Source organism: Triturus cristatus, chromosome 4_1 (genome assembly GCF_964204655.1).
Source record: "Triturus cristatus chromosome 4_1, aTriCri1.1, whole genome shotgun sequence".
NCBI classification, from domain to species: domain Eukaryota; kingdom Metazoa; phylum Chordata; class Amphibia; order Caudata; family Salamandridae; genus Triturus; species Triturus cristatus.
The window spans coordinates 613010991-613027501 of record NC_140585.1 but is presented as its reverse complement, the minus strand read 5'-3'; the positions used below and the strand labels follow the sequence as shown (position 1 = coordinate 613027501).

The following is a 16511-nucleotide window of genomic DNA, read 5'->3' as shown; positions in this document are numbered from 1 at the left end:
GCGCCGTTCGCGCTGATTCTTAGCACTGGGTCTTTGTCCCGTGCTAAAAAATCAGTGCGAACAGCACCATGCGCAGTGCAAGAGGGCACTGCTTCTCTCTGCCGCTCAAGTAGATTTTCTACTCGAGCAGCAGCTTCCTCAACACGAATGGATAGCTTCTCCACACATATGGATGGCTTATCAACACGAGCGGTCACGAACATCCGAGCACAGAGCAGAGTTCACCACCAAGGCCTAGTTCCGAGTGACTGCACAAAGCCTGTCAACATTCTTCACCGCGGCATAAAATAGTTTCTTTCTTCCCAGTTGCAAAGTGGTTCAAAGCATGCTTTTTATTTTGTTTATTTTTCCTAAAATTTTAAATACCAGCTATTTATTTTGGTTGCACTCCTTTATAAAATGTATGCTATAAAATGTTTCCGTGACATACTAAGATTGTAGTTGTCTGCAATTTGAGTGCTGGGTTAGGTGGCAATTTAGTCTTGATTCTTTGATAAAAAATAATAATAAATATGTTGCAACAGAAAGACTTATTTAAAAATAAAAATGCAGACTCTTCCGAGTATGTTTTTTGTATTTAAAATGTTTACTGCAAGCATACGGTGGCCACGTTTGCGTGACAGCATATTTTCTTTTATTTTTATGGAAATGTCTTGTAACAATTTTTTTTAATAACTATTGCACCAGCTTGTGAAGACCAGACCTACAGGCTTTGCCAATGTCTGTTTTAGATTCAGTGTAAATATCGTGCTACGCTTCTTTTCAAGATGTCCACCATTTTCTCTCCCAGTTTTTTGCGACACTCCGAGTACTCGGGTTAGAAGCGCTGATGTTTCTCTACGTCAGAAAAAAAATTGACTTTAGTTTATCAGTTACAGCTGGAGTCCAGGAACTGCAAACATTCTGTACTCCAGGCCGGGGTTTTCTGTCAGCACCATACTTCATAGTAAACGACACCACTTCGAGTGCGGGAGCACAGGAGGAGTGTACAGCAAGAGCTCCAAAGCGAAAATGAAAACATACTTCACCCGCGTGAACTTTCCAAAACGTCTCTTCTCGCACAGATATGCAGAAAAAAGTACCACGTCTGTAGCACGCACTAAGTTGAAACTGTACACGGAATCATATGCGCAGGAGTCTGAAAGTTTGACTTTTAGGAGTGCAACACCGGGTCGTCTTCCTCGGACTCAGCCGCCAAGATCCTCGGGGTTTCCCGTGTTTTTTGCACGCGGACCGCTGTGTTCTGCTCCACCTGGTCCCTGCTTTCGGAACTTTTCTCTCTTGAGCCGTCACTGCCTGCAGGCCAGCTATGACCAGGTGTTCCGGGCTTCCGTGCAGGAACCCGAAAACCTATGGAGCGAGGCAGCTCGTAAAATTTCTTGGTTTAAGCCATGGACTAAAACAATGGATAACTCCAGCCCGCCGTGCACCAACTGGTGAGTGTCGTTATGTCTATAGCGCATTTGTGCATATTAACACCTTGTTAAATGAATGTCCAGCGGCAGTTCGGGGGTGGGGGTGCTCTTTGTGCAATAATCGACTGTGCAATGCCGCGTTATATAAACTCGTGTTCCTTCATGATCGACAACCAATAACCTACGTATGTTACTACAAACTATCCAGGGGTTGTATGCCACGTTTAATGTATACTGTTATAGAAAAAACACTGTGAAATCAACTTCTCGTGAAAAACAGATATATTATGTAAAATAAAGCGCGCGCAGAGAAGCTTTCCGCTATGCAGGTGGAAAAAAACGCACCTGGCTGGATTTGAGAGAAGTGTTGATTGCTTTCAAAGGGAATTCTGTATTTTGATGCGTCTAATGAAGAAAGAATGACGAGCATGCTCGCGGAACTGTTCTGAAGAAAGCCCAAAGCAATAACCCATTTCATTGACCCCCTCCCACATGAGTCAAGGGGTGCATAGAGCAGTTAGAGAGTGGTGCTATGTGGGTGCCCCCATCTGTCTCAATGAAACCACACCAAGCACACGTGAGTTAAGGCCTGTAAATCTCATTGCTGCGAGCGTAAGCAGCAGCAACAACTTGATTGACCTTAATAGAATTCCAAGCAGTCTCGTGTAATTTCCGGCATATTCAGCCAATCCTGGCTTTACAGCCAAACGCTCTGCATTCTGGGACTTGGAATGTCACCATATACTTTACAAGATTTAGAATGCATAGATAGTGCAACTGGGTAAAAAACATACGATAGTCCTAAATAACATTACAGAGGACGTGAGGTGGCTTATGACACTTGTTGAAAATATACCCTCCGGCTTGTTTGATTTAAAGAGTGGAAAATGTAAATATTTGGAAAACTGGAGCGGGTAGGGACAAAATCAGGAAAGTTTCAGTCCATTCATTGACCACCTATCGACCAGTGCATATAGATTCTGTTTACGAATGCAGCCGTCGGAGAAAATAACGGTAATGAGAAACGTGAGACTAACATTCAAAAAGGCTTACTGTACCTGTTAGAAATTCATTGCATGATAGTTTATTGTGGATAAGGAATCGGCTGGAATGGCTCACGGTGCAAAAGCTTGTTCAATTCTGATGGCGAATCCACTTGTTCCATAGATTTTGGTGCAATTTGTATTTCTTAGATTTTATCCAATCACAGCCATCAGGGTTGGGGTTAAAATACTTGCTGCAGAGCCCGGCGTCCAGCCTGTAGGTGAAAGCATCTCACCCTTGAGGTTCATGCATTTGATGCCGAGGTCCTTCTGTAACCTGCAGCGGCCACGTCTCCAAACCTGCTCAAACAGCGTGTGGTCTTTACGATGGCAGCAAGCGTGTCCAGCATATATGCTGCACGTCATATATCTGAATTCCTACAATTCACTTCATATTTCGTGTGACATAAATATTATGTATGTAATAATTATTATCACTACACGCTATCCTGAAATGCATCCGAAATAATGTGCGTTTAATAGACATATCTTTTCCAGAGCTGTCCTAAGCCGAAAGCTTGTGCCACGAAACCGTGGCATTCGAGGCTCTTTTCCATCTGTTCGAGAGTCTGGCTTCGGACACCTCACCTTCATGTGCAATGAGTCATTCCTTTTGTCTGAGTGCCCTTTCTGACAGCAGATATCACAAATCAAACAGAGCACAGATGGGCTGTGCCGCACCGTGACCCCCTAGACACTGAAGCTAGAGAAGGGAACGATCCACTCTGTGTCACGTCACGGGTAGGCCAAGGTCTAACATTGGGACATGGAAGTGTTCTACGGGTTCTACGGGTTCAAGCTCCCTAAAAAGCTTGCAATTATGAAAGTGAAAACATGCGTGTGTTGATACCAGCAGAATAAGTGGAAATTGGAGCAACTGCTGAATACATTCGGTGCAGTTGACGCCAGGTGTGTTGGAGTCACCTTACTGTGCCAGAGCAAAAGTGAGATTGTTTGTCGTCGGCAGAACCTGTTTCAAAAACAAGAAACACAAATGGTTCACACTGTATGCCATCAAAGTATATTAAAGCTAAAAAATCGTTCTTCCCGACCCTGGCCTTTTCATCCAAAGGCCCAATACTTTTATTTGACCTGTACATATTCTCATTTTATTTATTTATTTATTTATTTAATCAGTGTTTTATATAGTCCGAACATGACCCATTTGGGTATCAGAGCGCTTCACAGTAATAACGTGTTTGTGCTAACCCAGTTCGATAGGGGCATTATACATAACTGGAGAGTGAAAACAATAACTTTTAAGAGCAGCGATGACATTTGCAGATAACAGAATATGAGTCAAAAGGATACAAATTATAAAATTAGCACACTTGAATAAAAATAGCAAATCTATATTTACAGTTATACTGGTAATATGACTTTGTCTAGTTTCTAGGCTAGAATCCCAGAGGTAAGTTAGATAGGTCAAATTTACTTCATTTTGGGATTCTTCTGGCGTGGGCAAATTACATGTTTGGGGGCTAAGATGATTGCCTATGCTGACGACACACAGCTATTGTTTACCTGGGCTAAGCATGTGACTACGGTGACCCTCGTGCAAACGTGTCTTTCCTCGGTCTTCAAGTGGCTGGCGACGGCCCAATTAAAATGTAACAAGGACAAATCTGAGGTCTTGCTGTTTGGTGACTTTCTGACTGGGTTCAGAGACACGTTCTGGCCAGCTGAGTTTCCTCCGCCAGTGTCCAATAGTCAGACCGTGAAGAATCTGGGAGTTTATTTTGACGGTAACCTTTCTTTTTCCAGCCAAGTAAAGCGACTAGCTGCTGCTTTGGTCTCCTTAGAATCCTGAGAAGGTTCCTTCCGCTTCTCCCGCAGGCGGCTCGGGAATCTGTGGTTCGTGCGCTTATCTTGTCCCGCTTGGACTATGCCAATGCGCTTTATGTAGGGATTCCAGCCTACTCCCTTAATAAACTGCAAGTGATCCAGAATGCGGCTGCCCGCCTTCTGGGTGGGATCGCTCCAAGGGAGTGTGCACGTGGCTACCTTCGCTCCCTACACTGGCTTCCGGTCAAGGCGCGTGTGGTGTTTAAATCCCTCACCATCGCCCATCGGGCACTACATGGACAAGGCCCTGGCCATCTGCAGAAACGTTTCTCCTTCTATGTTCCGGGGAGGTCTTTGCGCTCCTCATCTCTTAGGTTGATGAAGATTCCTGGTTTCCAGCGGCACCGCCTGGGGGGCGCTTCCTTGGCCGTTCTTGCGGCCCGTGCTTGGAATGCGCTTCCCCTGACACTCCGCAGTGTGGAAGATATTGTGGTTTTTAAAAAATTGCTAAAAACTCACCTTTTCATCTAAAGTTTGGTTATGCTTTGTTTTCCCTTGGGTCGCGCCGGGACACTCCTTGGAGTAGCTGTGCGCGCTATAAGTCTAAATAACATAACATGTCCATGGGGGAATATCTCATAATCTGTAAACAGATTTCTAAGTGATTATTCAGTAGTTGGTTAAGGTAGGAATTTGCTCATTAGAAATATCTTGGCTTCCTTTTTGAAGCTTGATGTGATCTAGATCGTACTAATGTTTGGGGGTAGAGAATTCCATATTCTAGGTGTGGCTCCCAAGAACGCCCTGTCGTAGGTTTTCTTCTTATCGGAGAATGGTGGTTTCAGCCCTAGATCTCTGGCGCTCATAGAATATCTACTTCCTCCAGATATCTCCAATTTCTGAGCTAGATACGTCAGTGTTTTTAAGTGTATCACTTTGTGAGTGATGCAAGCCATTTTGAGTTGAATTCTGGCTTTGTATGGTGGCCAATTCAGAGCTTTCAGGTGTGGAGAGATGTGGTCGTATTTTCTAGAACCAGTTATGAGTATAGCGCCGCGTTGAGCAGGCTTTTAGTGAAGCTGTTGAGATCTTGGATAGACCCGATATAGTTGTGCAACCGTATTCGATCCTTGAGATGAGTAATACCTGGACTGCCATTTTGAGGTCTGTTGTTTCGATGAATGGTTTTAGTTTGATAATATAGCTCAGGTGAAACTGTTTCCACTATGTTCGGAGTGCAGTTTAGGGCGGTGATGATCTTCGTCCATTCCTTTTGAACAGAAGAGCTTTTGGTGGGGGATATTAGTAGGAATTCTGTTTTTGTGAGTTAGGTTTAAGCTGATTGTTGGTTGACCATTGGACGGTTGCCTTTAATGCCTCGTTAGTTGTCTTGATCTCCTCCAATGACACAATCTTAATCCATGTGCCATCTGCATACATGTGGAAGGAGATGTTGGCGAGATGTAGTGTTTCAGTTAGAGGTTCCATATATAAGTTAAATAGTGATGGGAAAGATTTGAGCCTTGCGGTATTCCAACCGGATTGGGGGAAGGTGATGATCTCATAAAATTAGCTTGAATTATGGATCTGTAACGGGTGGTCTTACATTTAACATGCAAGACCTATAGAATTTCTGATGAGTGTTCTTTTTTGCATTTATTTCAAATTCTTTATAAATATGAGGATCATTTTGATCAATAAATTAGGAAATTGTAAACCGCGCTACTCGCCCGTGAGGGTCTCAAGGGGCTGGGGGGGGGAGGGTGTCAGCAACTCCGTTCAGTCGAAGAGCCAGGTCTTGAGGATCTTCCTGAAGATGTTTAGAGAGGGGGCGCGTCTGATGTTGATCGGGAGCTCGTTCCAGGTCTTGGCCATGATGTAGGAGAAGGTTCTTCCACCTGTTCCTGCTCTGCGGATGCGTGGGGTTTCGGTGAGGACAAGGTCTGCGGATCGGAGGTTTCTTTTGGGTACATGGAGGGAGATTCTCTCGTTGAGGTATTGGGGTCTGGTGTTGTGGACACATTTGTAGGCGTGGGTATCTTTAAGGTTACTCTCTTTTGACGGGGAGCCAGTGGAGGTCTCACAGGTGTTGGGTGATGTGTTCTTGTCGAGGGATGCCAAGGACGAGTCTGGCTGTGGTGTTCTGTATGGTTTGGAGTTTGCGGAGCAGAGACTTGTTGATTCCGGCGTAGAGGGCGTTTCCGTAGTCAGTCGACTGGTTATGAGTACGGGGGTGACGGTTTTTCTTGATTCGGGGGGGGGATCTATTTGATGACTTTTTGGCTTCTTTGTATGTAACTAATCTCTAGTCTAATTACGTCTTTACAGTCGAGTTGAATAAGGAATGTAGAAGGTTTGAAGGAAGAAGCTGTTAGGCATTCATTGTAGATGTTCTAATCACAAGCTGCATTGTGAAAGTTACATTTTTGGTGCCATGGGCCCAAGTGCCAGGGCGATGGCATTCAACTAAACGTTTTAACATGTTATTTTTAAGTCTTCTGTTTAACTTAACCAAAACTATAACCCCCTGAAATCATATTGTTAAATGTAAGCGTAGAACTACAAATATTTTAGCCCTACATAAAGGCACATGGTGGGCCAACTCTCCTGCTATGCTCGCAAGCTGCTACCTGGTCTCCTCCCGCCTCCCCCCCCTGTCTTCGCACTGTATAAGCGACCATATTGTAAAGATAAGCTCCTTCTTGGGGACAGTATCAGTGTGCACATACTGGGAATGAGGAAGAGCGATTTCCCCTGGAGCTTCTGCGATCTGGTCCTATTTGGGAAGACCACTCAAGAGGGACTACCCTGACTCCTGCTGGGCACAAACATGCCCTGAAAGTGGCCCCAGGTGGTCTTGGGAGTGCACACATGGAGGGTAATCTGGCTTGAGGTCCTTGAGGTGCTGCTGAGGGTGATCCCAGACCAAGGAGAAGTACCAGGAGTCTAGATGAACAAGCAGGCCCTAGGTCCTGCCAAGAAGCCTTACAGCAGGCTTTGAGGAGCTTAAGGGCAGGATTGCAGGCCCTCAGCCCGTATTCATTTTAGAGGCCAGAAGGTCTATCACTCCAGGCGGGGTCAGATGTGGCACCCTAGGATTGGGTAGAGGTGCCTAGCTTCTAGAACTTTCTACCCCGTCATAAAAACACCTCCACAACAGGGAGAGTGTTGAGAACTCACTGGACCTGGAGTGATGAGGAATACTCTGCTGGAAGGAGAAGCCACCCAACTCCACTGCAAGAATGGATTTTGGCCCCAGCTGGCACCCAGCGACTGGTAGTGTTCTTCCAGGGCCGGGAGCGTAGGCCTCCTTATACCATCTCAGAGACCGTAAAAGATGGGCCTTTGTGGGGTTAGTCTAGAGGTTTCCCCTGAACCTTTTGTGGAGTGGCCCTGCTGCTGGGTGACCCCCATCTGGACACACAGGTGCCCTGTAAGAAGACCAAAGCCATAGGGTGTGGGGAGTGTGGCAGGGAGGGTACTCTGCTGGTTTGCTGTAAAGGGCCTTTTGAAGAAGGCCTTTGGTGAATGCAGGTGCCAGGAGCCTAGGCAAAGGACAGGGATCAGCAGCAGGAGCCACAAAAATGCAGCTCTAGACCAATAATTACATTAAAAGTCCAGGAAGCCTGGAAACAATTCCTCCTGGTCTCTACATATTGATACCAGGAGTAAAACAACAAGTCCGTCATGAAAATAGACCCTATGGGGCAGCAGAAACACACGCTAAGTGCAGACGACTGGGGCGACCGGGCGTGAAACATAGTGTTTGGCACTTCACTGCAATCACTGAATATTCAGCTGAGGAGGGCCAAACTCCCAAGGGTTGGAGCAACGTTAATAATTTTAATGGGGAGGGGGACCATCCTTTGGGGTCCAATGCAGAACAAGAAGTTGCCACAGTTCACATTTCTTCTTGATCCCAGGGGCCATAGACAGACCAGGGTGCTCCCCCTGTTGGTGTGGGTGGTCGTGCCTGGCATCAGTATTCCCACTGCAGGAAAACCAGCAATTTCCCGCTCCCATCCATGTCTGCACCCATTGGACGGGAGAACAGGACCTGGCTCATCAGGCACCCAGGAAGGGTGTCCTGCGTGGTGGGAGCAAGCAGGGACTACTGGGAGAGCCCCGAAGCTCCAACGAAAGGGAGCACCTGGGTGCCCAAATGGGCACGGGCACCCGGTGTAAAAAAACAAGCTAATTAGGAAACACTGTACAAGGCTGCATTTAAGAGAGAAATATTGCGGTTCCCCACTGCGGCAAAGCAGCTAATTAAATAAGAATGTCTCAGGGAAAGGAGTACACCTTTGGGCCTCCAGAAATTTACATACTGTTCTTTTGTGGTGCCCAGGAAGGGCAAAGGCACCACCAACATGTGCAAATCGTGTTTAGGGGGATGCAGAAGTACAACAGGATATGCCCCAATAAGGTTGTCCTGAGTCTCCGAGGGAGATGTATATTAATGCCCCAGGAGACGTTTTCTACTTTTTCAAGTACTGTCACGAAGCAGAGAGGCTCTGGAGTGTGTGGACCCCGCCTGTTGCTCCTAAAGCTGCAGTAGCAATATGTTAACACTGAAAGAAAGTCTCTTGCTAATTGAATTGAATTAATGATGCTCTTCATGAATGATGATCTCGACAAGATATGTGGTATGTTTTTATGAAGCTTATTGAAAAAAGATGCTATCATCCACATTGATTGACTGCACTCATTTTATACTGTCTGTTTTTGCTTTTATTAGGTCTCGCCTGACCCAGCGCTTGCACTGGTCTGGCGAGACTTTAAGTAAGGGTTTCAATAAATGCTACCGCCAGCTACAGCTTGCAGTGCATGTGCGCGGGTGCGCGCTTATGAGCAGAGGCGCCATATGTCATTCCTCATGCTCATTAAGCGCATCGCTCGCCACGCGCTTGATTGCGATCACTTTCGCGGCCACGCACGCACCACTGCCTTTATACTCTCCCTTGTTTTTTACTTTCAGCGAGCAGCCACACACAACACCCGGGTTTGCACCCCCCTCACTTTTACTTTTGTCGACTTGTTTTTACTCACTCACACAACTACAGCAGTCTTGATTCTTGTCTTACGCGAGGCGCCATTAACATTAACATGTGGGGCAACAAACGGCTGACGGAGAGGTAACATAGCATGTTTTGTCCTACTCGTTGAAGCTGTCTGCCATCTGGCATTCTCCTAGTTTAATTTGTTTTCTGCTTGCGGGTGGTGGCGTTGTACCGGGGGATTATCTATGGGTGTGCTCCTAGTACTGTCCCTCACACTGAGTTTTGAGAAAGGATGGCAGCATCGTTCACCCTCTAGATTAAAAGACTGACATGTTAGATGCCCGAACAACTAACGCTGTTGCCCGTGCACTCATTCTTTATTGAATAACATTGAGGGGCAGCCGTCTAGAATTTAGCAAAATATTTAAGCGAAACAATGAGCATGTTTTTCTCTCGTCGCAATAGACGTACTTTCAGAGTACTTGGAGTGATTTTTTTGTTTAATCCCAAAAAGCCGTACGTTGGGTTTGTAGTCAAACCAAGAATTGAGGTTTATTCACTTCCCCTTATTCTGTCCCTGCATCCAACACCAGTGACCCAAATCATGTGAATCATTTCTCTCCCAGCTGCAGCCTGTAATGCTTCATAAATATATGGGAGCTAGGCCAAGTCGCTCTCTCTCTCTACCTCTCTCTCTCTACCGCTCTACCTTTCTCTACCGCTCTCTCTCTCTCTACCGCTCGCTCTCTCTCTACCGCTCTCTCTACCGCTCTGTCTACCTCTACCTCCCTCTCTCCCTCTCTACCTCTCTTCCTCTCCCTCTCTCCCTCTCCTTCTCTAGCTCTCCCTCTCTCCCCATCTCTCTCTCTCTCTACATCTCTCTCTCTCTCTACATCTCTCTCTCTCTACATCTCTCTCTCTCTACATCTCTCTCTCTCTACAGCTCTACCTCTCTCTGCTGCTCTACCTCTCTACTGCTCTACCTTGCGCTCTACCTCTCTCTCTACCGCTCTTTCTCTACCGCTCTACATTTCTACCGCTCTACCTCTCTCTCTCTACCACTCTACCTCTCTCTCTCTACCTCTCTCTCTCTACCGCTCTACCTCTCTACCGCTCTCTCTCTACCTGTCTACACCCTCTCTCACTACACCCTCTCTCACTACACCCTCTCTCACTACACCCTCTCTCACTACACCCTCTCTCTCACTACACCCTCTCTCTCACTACTCTCTCTCTCTCTCTCTCTCTCTCTCTCTCTCTCTCTCTCTCTCTCTCTCTCTCTCTCTCTCTCTCTCTCTCTCTCTCTCTCTCTCTCTCTCTCTCTCTCTCCACACCTCTCTCTCTCTCGCTCTCCACACCTCTCTCTCTCTCGCTCTCCACACCTCTCTCTCTCTCTCTCTCTACACACCTCTCTCTCTCTCTCTCTACACACCTCTCTCTCTCTCTCTCTACACACCTCTCTCTCTCTCTCTCTCTCTCTCTCTCTACACACCTCTCTCTCTCTCTCTCTCTCTCTCTCTCTCTCTCTCTCTCTCTACACACCTCTCTCTCTCTCTCTCTCTCTCTCTCTACACACCTCTCTCTCTCTCTCTCTCTCTCTCTCTCTCTCTCTCTCTCTCTCTCTCTCTCTACACACCTCTCTCTCTCTCTCTCTCTACACACCTCTCTCTCTCTCTCTCTCTACACACCTCTCTCTCTCTCTCTCTCTACACACCTCTCTCTCTCTACACACCTCTCTCTCTCTCTCTCTACACACCTCTCTCTCTCTACACACCTCTTTCTCTCTACCTCTAAGTGGCAGCCGGAGCCTGATAGCACTGCTTGTCTTTTAAAAAAAATATCATTGGCATAGCCAATAGGTCTCGCCTTTGGGGCCTTATAAGTGTTTAACCATGCAACAGTTAATGTTGTTGCACCAAGGATATTGTGATTCAGAACTAAATACTTATAAGGTCCCAAAAGCGAGACCTATTGGCTATGCCAATGCTTGTTAATGTAGTGACACTGACAAAGCCAGTAAGCCTGCCTTTTTGGTAATGACACCCCCTTGTATTCTGTCTAATATAGGTTGGTTCTTGTAATTGTAGCGTTCAGGGCTTGCTGGGTACATGATTTGTTCTGAGGGGTATCAGCAAAGGTAAATCCATCTACCCCATCACATACATTTGAAAACGAATGCAAATTATTTAGTAATATGTGTGCAATAAAATGCTTTCCTTTTTATAAGAAAAAGCTCTGACTGAATAGTGGGTGGTGTTGTTGCATACCAGCGAGCTGGGGCACAAGCCCACTCCGCCATCCCTTGAGTAGGCCTTGTACTGCTCTGCTTCATTACCCTGAGAAAGTCAAGTGTTTCAATGGGCCACATGGCTCTCAATAAAGGGATGCTTGCAGACTTATTATTTTTGAGGAGCTTACATCCTTCACAACTAATAAGCCACTTCCTTATGATTATCCCAGTGGTTGATAGTATTAGTAAGTTTCATGTGCCACGTTTCCTGGCCCGGCACCCAGATAATTTTTTAAAAAGAAGCAAGAATAAAACCTAAATAAGATTGTTTGTTATTTTACTAAAAAAAAAAGACTGATAGAATTGGTGGTGCTGCCGGATACCATATTTATGTCTGCAGTCTTAAACCACTACAGTAATCCATATGAAAGAAAAGTGTTCTGTCATGTAGAAAAACAGAGTTTTTTTTATTCATGACTTAAGTCACCATGTAAATCCATCAAGCTGGGTGTTTAATACATGACTGTAGGACATGCTAAATAAGAAAGAAAAGTATGTCCCCACAGCGCACATTTAATTTGCCATATGCTGTTTACCACTATATAGGCAATGTTGCTTTTTCCTATAAGCATGCCCAATAGTAATTAAAAGCCTATAGTATGAATTCACATCTGAAAATAGTAAAGCTTACTTGAATGTACCTTTCCCCAAAAGTCTAGTTCAGTGATGAAAGTAGATGTTTGATATCTGTAAGGAAAATGTAACTTTTAAAAAAACTACATGGTTTGCTGCCTAGAAGCCTAAAAGTCTTCTGGACTGCCTGTTCTACAATGGTCATTATTAGCATTCAGAACTGGTGTGAAGTGTTCACTTGCCAAAAGTCAATACAGCCTAAAACTAGGAGGACTCTGAGGAGCAACTTGAGTAGACCAGTATGCAAATGGCATCACAAAGGGCTACAACAACTATCTTCCTTAGTGCACAATAAGTTCCAAAAGGAACCTCAGGTGACAGAAACCTTTTATCTAGAGATGTTTCTCAGACCTGAGTATCTGCTTATGACAGAAGAGAGGCTGTTCCCATATCAGAAAGGGGGATTGTTCCCGTTTCTCTAGGCGTGGATCTTGGAAGGGACTCTGGGCTCATGACGTGAGCACCCTTTGGTAATTTTGTAAGAGAGTTGTGGGAAGGTTTCAAGTTGGCTGAAGCGGGAAGTGCTGAAAGAGAAGGTTGAGGTTTGCTGGGAGTTTTGTCAGGTTTGGTACAACAAAGGCCCAATTGCAGGCCAGTGCTTTGGATAAAAACGTCAAATTCTCGCCAACATATTAGAACATTCATGGGCCTTGAAATCACCTGATGGAAGAATCATCATCCTTGGCCTGCTCAGGAAAGAATCCTGAAGGACTCCTGCTGTACCCTTGCACCTATAGGCTTAAGCTGGTCTCCAAGAGTCAGACCTCCTCTTCACTGTTCCAGGGACACACAAGGCTGAAAAAGGACATTTCCTATAATGGGCGTATCAGTAATGATTAAATTTGGAGCTTTTTCAGACTTACAGGGGATTGATTGCTGCATAGCTGAGGCATGCATGATTTATTTTAATTTGAAGCATCTCCAAGGGTAGTAGAAATTGGTCCACAATGTGCATCAGCTCCAGATATGAGGCATTATTCATTAGAAAAGCAGATATATTGAAGGAATAGGTAGCACTTCGGCAGAAGCCCGCTGGCTGCTTTAAAGGCCTCCTGGGCCATTTCCCCTGCCCATAGGAATGACATTACTGGGGTCAGAGACAAAGGAATGATAACTTATTAGCTACTAGGTCTGCAGAAGCTGGCCAGCTTGTGCACAAAGCTAGCTGACATTTTGAGAGCCACACACACAACCATAGTCAAGTGGACTCCGCCAAACACTATGCTACATATGTACACACACCTCACATTTAGCCACAACCATACAGCCACCCTCCAGGCGTGGTCCGCACATAATGTCGGTAAAGGGACCTCAATTAGGCTAACTCATAGACGCTTCACAAGGAGATGCCTGGTAGGTATCTTCCACAGTAGGGTATAGGTAAAAAGGGATGTTCCTGCATTTAATTATGCTGTGATTACTGTCCCAGTACAGAGACGAGTCATTACTCTCTGAAAGAAGGGTGCACTTTGGGTTTCCCCTTGACTTCAGAGCACAACTTTGCTATCTCAGATGAATCCTGAGTGGTCTCATGGTTGCTGAGCTCTCTGAGAGAAACTAACGGAGTCAACAGGAAAAAAGACACAGAACAGAGCAGTACTTCTCTGCAGATCCATGTAGGGAACTGTATATCCCAAAACTCTCCTGTGTAATTGCATGCATTGCAGCATGTGTGTAATGTAAATGCTCTTACAGAACCTGTGGCAAATTGGATCGTTGGTTGACTGGGAAGTAAGCCCACAATTCCTTACAGTGTGAACCACAAAAATGCACTTGATTAACCTGTGCTTAAACCTGGGTAGCATGGCACACAAGAGTTAGGCTTAACTTAAAGGGAATGTGTAAAGCATTTATGCAGTACTCAAGCAGTAATAAAGTGAAATAACAACACAAGAAAAATCCCAAACCAATTTAAAAAATAAAGTACATTTTATTAAATTTTTTGACACCGAAACAACAAATATCCGTTCATTAGAATAGGAGGTATACATTTGTAAACCGCGGACATCTGGGTGTGCTAGACTGGGGAAAGTCAAAAGTTAAGCCCAACTGTGATGGAGCGCGGTTCGGATACAAGAAGTGTATTGGGCCCAGTCAGCGCTTACCTTTGGACCTAAACATTTTGAAAAAATAGTGCCTGAGAATGAAAAGGTTAAGCGGGTCATGGCTGCAGAAGTGTCCGAATAGGGAGCGTTGTCGTTGGATAGAAGTGGCCCGAAGCCGTGGTGAAGATTTTTACCTTCAGAATTAGCAGTCTAGATCGAAGTCGAAAATCTCCAGCAGGAGAGTGTAGCCAAAGACAGTTCCACGAGGTCGGATACCCTTTTGGCGGGACCACTGAAATGGATTTGCTGCTGTGGAGAAGGACATAGCGGGAGAAGCCACAAAGTCAATCTGACCGGCAATGCACCTCAGGCAGATAGATGAACAGGTTGGTCCCAATCTCCTCCTGGTTCTCAGAGTACTTTTTGACCAAACTTTGTCTAAGTCCTCAGTTTTGGAAAATGGCCATCTAAGCACCTTTAGCGCCACAACCAAGGGTCCAGGAGTGGGTGGGGATCTCCTTGGGGTTCAAGACTCACTCAGGCTGGGGTCCAGATGTGTGTTTAAGATGGTGGAAGCCTGTTATCTGCCTGTGACTCTGAACTGTTGGCCAGCAAACTAGCCCTTGGAGTCACTTCTGGTAGTTTTGGGTGCAGGCATAGATGCAGGGCTTATCTGCAGGGCTGGCCTCTGAGGGTTCAAGGCAGTCTCCAGGTAGCAAAGCAGTCGTTTCAGGTATAAAAGCAGTCTGGCAGAGTGCACAACAGCTCACAGCAGCAGGCAGTTCTCTGAGAGCCCTTCGGCTGTTCTGTTGTGATCTGAAGAGACGGTCTGAGAGTCCGATTTTTGTACTCTGGTGGGAAAAGGTTCTGAAATGGTTTTTGAAGTGCATGGGTCTCGTTGCCTCCCCTGCCTGACTACAAGTAGGCTGCAGTGACAATACAGAGTCATTAAGCCTATTGTGAGGAGACTGGGCAGAGCCTATTCAGGTGAAAGTGGGGCTGTGTTCAGCTCTGCCCCCCATCCTACTAGTTGATGATCCATTGAGGCTCAGCTAAGCACAGTATTGTGTGACTGTCTTGAGGGAAGTCACAATGTCTAACTGTCAGCTACACCCAGTCATGTGACCTAAGGCAGGGTGCAGGTGCAAGGGCAGAATGCAGGAAAATGCCAACTTTCCTAAAGTTATTATAGACTAATGGGGTAACCCAATCACTGTCTGCGGACCTGGGCACCTTATGGTATAAATTACAAATGGTCCCAGACTTATTTAGAGAGCACCAAGTCATAGACTTTCAGAATTCAAGTACAATTTGTTGCTTGAAAAAATCAGCACATTGTAATTAATACATGATAAAATAAAATTTGCAAATATGTACTAGGGGAAAAAGAAAAGACAACCGCAGTTTTTTCTGAAGAAAACTTTATATTTTATATTCTTAAATAAACCAAAGAAATAAATACATTTCAGAGTATAATACCAATCAAAAGGTTGCTCAAGGAAAGGGGTACAAAGGAGTAGTGCTCGTGTGTGAAATAGATGGGAAAAGAAGAGACTTCAAATTGAAGGTAATTAGACGGAAGTTATTTCAACAGTTTTATAACCCACACTGGTTATTAATGGAACATGCACCAGTGCGTTGTGGCCTGTCCACAATACATCCTTCTGACATAATTTTTGTACATTTCTTAGTAGGAGCAGAGAACCATCATCTGTTGTTTGGACAGGATGGTAGAATGTGGTAGAGGCCCAAGGTTGGGGATATGTGTCGACGTTTCGACCTGGCTTATTGCGCAGAGGGCAACTTTAAACTCTGCTTGCGGGTCTTCTTCAAGACGAGGGAAAGTGTGGGAGGCAACCTATATCAGGGGCCTGTTATTGGCAAACCCGATCACAGCTCGCGGGAATGGGTAGTCCACATCACAATGCGGTACAAAACACTTAACAAGACATCCAATCCGCTGAAATGATTGAGGGGGTATCCAAACCCCAAATTAAACACATCTGTAATACTGGATGTAAGGTGTAATTGATGCAAAACCAATCAGCATTCCTTCGAATGGGGAAGCAATCTCCCTATTTAATCTTCAAAGTGCGGCTTCCTCACCTTGGAGATCAGCGCTGCTCACCCGTCAGTGTCTACAGAAATACAGTAGGCGTCTTTTCTTTTTCCCCATGTGCATATTTGGAAATGCTATTTTCTCATGTATTAATTACCATGTGCTGATTTTTTTCAAGCAACAAATTGTGCTTGAATTCTGAAAGTCTCTGACTTGGTGCTCTATAAATAAGTCTGGGACC

General features: G+C 45.3%; 1 protein-coding gene across 1 annotated transcript in view; it reads left to right on the top strand.

Annotated features, from left to right (window-relative positions):
- The first annotated feature begins 757 nt into the window (after nt 1-757).
- The window catches only part of ACSS3 (acyl-CoA synthetase short chain family member 3), a 1078787-nt gene continuing 1063033 nt past the window's right edge, over nt 758-16511 (top strand). The window contains exon 1 of the mRNA XM_085652976.1: nt 758-1436. Within this exon, the coding sequence (XP_085509102.1) occupies nt 1012-1436 (425 nt within the window). The 5' untranslated portion in view covers nt 758-1011. The remainder of the gene's footprint in view (nt 1437-16511) is intronic.